This window comes from Arachis stenosperma, chromosome 6 (genome assembly GCF_014773155.1).
Source record: "Arachis stenosperma cultivar V10309 chromosome 6, arast.V10309.gnm1.PFL2, whole genome shotgun sequence".
Classification (NCBI taxonomy): domain Eukaryota; kingdom Viridiplantae; phylum Streptophyta; class Magnoliopsida; order Fabales; family Fabaceae; genus Arachis; species Arachis stenosperma.
In genome coordinates, this window is record NC_080382.1 from 6,803,478 (window position 1) to 6,808,186 (window position 4,709).

Here is a 4,709-nt window from a genome sequence, read left to right on the forward strand (position 1 = left end):
TCTTTTTCAATAATTAAATATATAAATGGTTACATTAAATAGAAAAAAAATGGTTACACCAAAAAAAATTCGGTGTTCTAAAGGAATCCGACACTGATTGTGATGGGCAAAAGATAAAAGGGTGAAGAGGCATCAAATGCTAAATTTGTTTTTTAAAATGCGAGAATTATTTAAAATTTTTCGCCATGTTTAAATCATTTTTTACAAAAATAATTTTATAAAAATAAATTACTAAATATCACTACTAACTTATTTAATCGGATAAAATATATTATACTAAACAAAAAAAATAAATACTAATATTTTTATTATGATATACTTTATTTGATCAAATCAGTTAGTAGACGTTTATATTTTAAGTCTTGAGTGTGTAAATAGAATCAACAAAAATAATATAAACTCGAAAAATAAACACTAAAATTTTGATTGTAAGCATTTTTTTTTACCATTATTTGAAGTAATTTTATAATTTTTAAAAATATTTATTATATTTATTTATTTTGTAATGAGTACAACTAAAATAATATATAACACTAAAATTTGTATAACTATTATAATTAAATATTTTATAAAGGTTAAAATTTTTATTGTAAATACTTTTTATAATTATTGTAAATATTTTTATAAGATTTTAAAATTCGTTACAAAAAGTTATGAGTACCATAAAAATTTGTAAAGTACTCTTATGATTTTCTTACATAATTAATTATTTTTACATATATTATTTAAAATTAATTATATTTTTTCTTTTTATTATGTATTTCATCTAAACCAAAAGAATGTATACATGTTTTGTTTATATGTCTTATTTACATTATAAATAAAATATATAATATGAATTTATAACTTCTAGTTTTTATTGTGAATAATAGAATGAACAGTGTAATTAATTCGCAAAACATATATATATGACAATAATTATTTTATTTATTTATTTAAAAAAAATCCATCAAACGTAGAATCTTACAAGTCAATGTTTTGTTTGCATGAAAAAAAATTAAGGAAGGCATTGTGGTTCATATTTGGACTAGCTCATTTTGTTATGCTTTTATAGACATCCCAGCATTTTATAGTCTTCTCTCTGGAAAACTCTAACACCTACAATGACTGCACCACCTCCAACAGAAATAGTAAAACCCGAAATTAATAAAGAACCACCACCATCGTCACCACAAGAAGAACCACAACCGGGTTTCGAATCTCTCATATGCAAGGTAAACATTTATATATATCAAAACAATTTCTTTGGATTCCTTTATATTAGCAATTTTGTTCAATAATCCTTTGTTACGTTTCTATGTGTTTATCATCAGACTGTTGTATTGAAAGTCTCAATTCACTGTCAAGGTTGTGCAAGAAAAGTTAAGAAAGTTCTACAGAACATAGATGGTAATAATTAACAACTTTTTTTTTAATTCTATTTCTACTCCTCTTCACATAATTTGTACACTCTGCTACTTGTAATATAGCCCATGGTTTTGTTGTTTATTGGTAAATATACCTCAGGTATTTATAACATAGACATCGATTTGAGGCAACAAAAGGTCACAGTAAAGGGGATAGTGGACAGCGAGATTATGATCAAACAATTGAACAAGACAGGAAAGCATGCAGAGTTGTGGCCAGATACTGTAGAACCGAAAAAGAAGAAGAAAAAGAAAAAGAAGAAAAAGAAGAAGGATCCTAATAGTTCTTCACAGCAGAACAAAGAGAAACACAGTGACCAAGAAAGCGGGGACGAAAGCAACCAGAGCGGCGAGGAAAATGATCAAAAAGAAACTGTTAAGCTCATTGTTCAAGACACAGCAAAAAATAACGTCCTCGAAGGTGGCGCCACCAACGGTAAAATCGGTGCGCATTATCCAGAACCAAAGCCGGAGATGAGGCAGACGGTGATGTTCCCAGCCGGTTATCCCCCACCGCCAATGACAGAGAAAAAGGTTACTATCGCCGTCCATGGAAATGACGAAAATGAGATTGGCGGTGGAGACAGAAAGTTGAGAATGAAAGGTGTAACAGTTCTTGATGATTCGAACCACCACCACCACATGGCACCCAACGAAAGTCCACGTCATCATCACACCTGTTATCAGCATCCACCACCACATTACTATGCACCCACACCTTCGATGTATAACGTGAGCTATCATACAGCATATCCTAATGCCAAGAGGCACGGTGCAGCTACTGCTTATTATACCTCCACACAACCGCATTCAGACGGTCACGTAACAGAGATGGATCCTTCACCATACGATTTAGAACCATATTATTATACTTATACATCCTTACCGTCATATAATTCCTTCGAGTTCTTAAGTGATGAAAATCCAAACGGATGTAACATCGTATGATTCATGTATGTACGAGTATGGAGTAATTTTTATATAGATCCGTATGTTAGTCTACTTTCCCATCTCTCACTTTAATTTAGTGGCAATAACGTATGTTGTTAGATTGCTAGATAGATGCTTATGGCATCTATGAAGAATAGATAAATTATTCGTTACAATTGGTTGAAAGTGGACCAAGGGGAACAAAACAGAACTACGTGTCTATATATGTGACTACGAAAAGTGTTTTTATTTTTGTGGATCAAACTTTTTTTCAAATATTTTTCATAAAGAGTTAGATTATATTTTCGAATGATTGCTCATTTATATTTGATTATTGATTCTATCGTCAAGTTGAAGTCTTGTTTTCATAATTTCCATATATATTATTTTATTCTAGCCAATCAAACTTTAATACTCCAGTACTCTGTACATATTTATTCTTATTCTTTGGTGAGAGGAGAATATAAGCGGTAATATTTGGGGAGAAAAGAACATTTATTCCTTGCTTAAGCATGCTTGCAAGTTGCAGCAACCCTTCTTTAGGAATAACCGAATAAATTTTCACTTGCACAGCAGAAATCCAAAAGATTAATTGAATTGAATATATAGTGTTCTCGTTTACCTCAACTTACTATATGTAACTCTATTGTACTAATTAGACACATCACTTATTTAATAACATTACTTAACAATTTAATTACTGCATATATGTTTTGTGATTTGTGTTTTCCGCTGATTGTATTCTAATAATATAATTTTATTGTGTGGGAAATAATAATTATATGTGACTTAAAATATGATAGGAAAAGAAAGAATAAATTTTTTGTAAAGATATTAAATTTAAAAAATGAAAATCCAAAAGTATACTTTAGGTTTAGAAAGTTGAGTGTATTGTTTACATGAAAACTAAATTGATAAAGATAGATTAATTAAATTTAAAGTGTAAAAAAATCTTTTAAATGGTATAATTTTCCGATACTCAAGGTTCGAGTCTCTCTATTTTTTATAAAAAAAAATAAGATGTATAAAAAAAAGTCATCTAAACTAAGAATGAAGCAAATTAAATTTCTCTTCAACTAATATTACATGTTATAAGTATTCGTTTTTTCTTTTACACTCTTTCAAAAGAATAGTCAAGCAATGTTAGAACTGTTACTTTAACGCGTGGAGATTAATTTCTCTTCTTTCACCACATTTGCTAAAAAAATTTAAAATAGAGAATACTCAAAAAGTTAATCTTCTTTGTGTTCAATTAGAATATCACTCTACTTAAATTTCTTTCAATTTAAAACATTTATCCATCATTTTGTCACATTAATAAATGTTTTAACACTTTTTATCCATCATCTCTTATATTTCTCCTTAAATTTTAAAATAATTTTATTTTATAGCAATATGAATGAGATTAATCCATTATACAACGCGGGATTTTTTTTAAACATATGTAATTACATTGCTTTGTAAAAAAAAAAATACACTGTTTATTCTAGAAACAGACAAAAAAAAGGATTTCCCATTTTAGTAAATACCAAATACTAGCAAAAGAAAAATTAATAGAAGATATTGGGAATTCACAAATAACAGTACTCTATAACTTGAGTCATTTTTTGTTGGAGTTTTCTTGCTATTTCCACAATTACTGCTCCCGCCAGCTTCTTACCTTCAAAAACCTCCAAATTTTCTCACTTTCCACAACGCTCAACACAGAGATATAAGAAGGGCGATAGAAGATTGTCCTCTTCCAATGTCTCTATTTATCGTTTGTCACCAGACTGTAAACTCCATGGTTCCATTTTACACTATAGCATTCACAAAAGGAGAGAAAGACTAAATCTCAAGAGTAGGACTACGTTACACCAAGGCGTGAAGGATTGCTTCGTTTCTATTTCTGCATTTTGGGCACATTGCTGAAGTATCTGAATATTTCTGGTTAATCAAATTGAGTACATGTAATTTTTTATGGGCTGATCTCCATAGAAATTTTTTTACTTTGGATGGTAATTTTAACTCCAAATTGATTTCCAAAGCATTGAATTCGTTATCACCGTTAGAAGGTGCTCAACTGGCACATGAAAAAAATTATAAGCCACCCAGTACCTCGAGACCACATCGTACTGCTTCCTCTTGTTCCAGGCCCATTCAAGCTTGTCCTCACCATCGTCGCTCAATAGCAGGGAGAGAATTCGCAAACTGAGCTCAGGAGAAAAAACTGCTTCAACTAACTCTTTATTCCATCTTCCATCCAATTAATGTTTGTTACTAGATTGTTGTTGTTACTAGATTGTTGTTGTTACTGAATCTAAAGTGGTAGGGTGGGGTAACCATGGGTCCTTTCATATACGAATATTTGTGTCAGATTCTATACTCCATCTC

General features: G+C 30.1%; 1 protein-coding gene across 1 annotated transcript; it reads left to right on the forward strand.

Moving 5' to 3' along the window:
- Nucleotides 1-981: 981 nt before the first annotated feature.
- LOC130936222 (heavy metal-associated isoprenylated plant protein 35) lies at nucleotides 982-2,543 on the forward strand. The gene is made up of 3 exons (XM_057866259.1): nucleotides 982-1,214; nucleotides 1,314-1,389; nucleotides 1,507-2,543. Exons 1-3 carry the CDS (start codon nucleotides 1,104-1,106, stop codon nucleotides 2,352-2,354), a joined length of 1,035 nt encoding a protein of 344 aa, XP_057722242.1. The 5' UTR covers nucleotides 982-1,103; the 3' UTR covers nucleotides 2,355-2,543.
- Nucleotides 2,544-4,709: the final 2,166 nt, after the last annotated feature.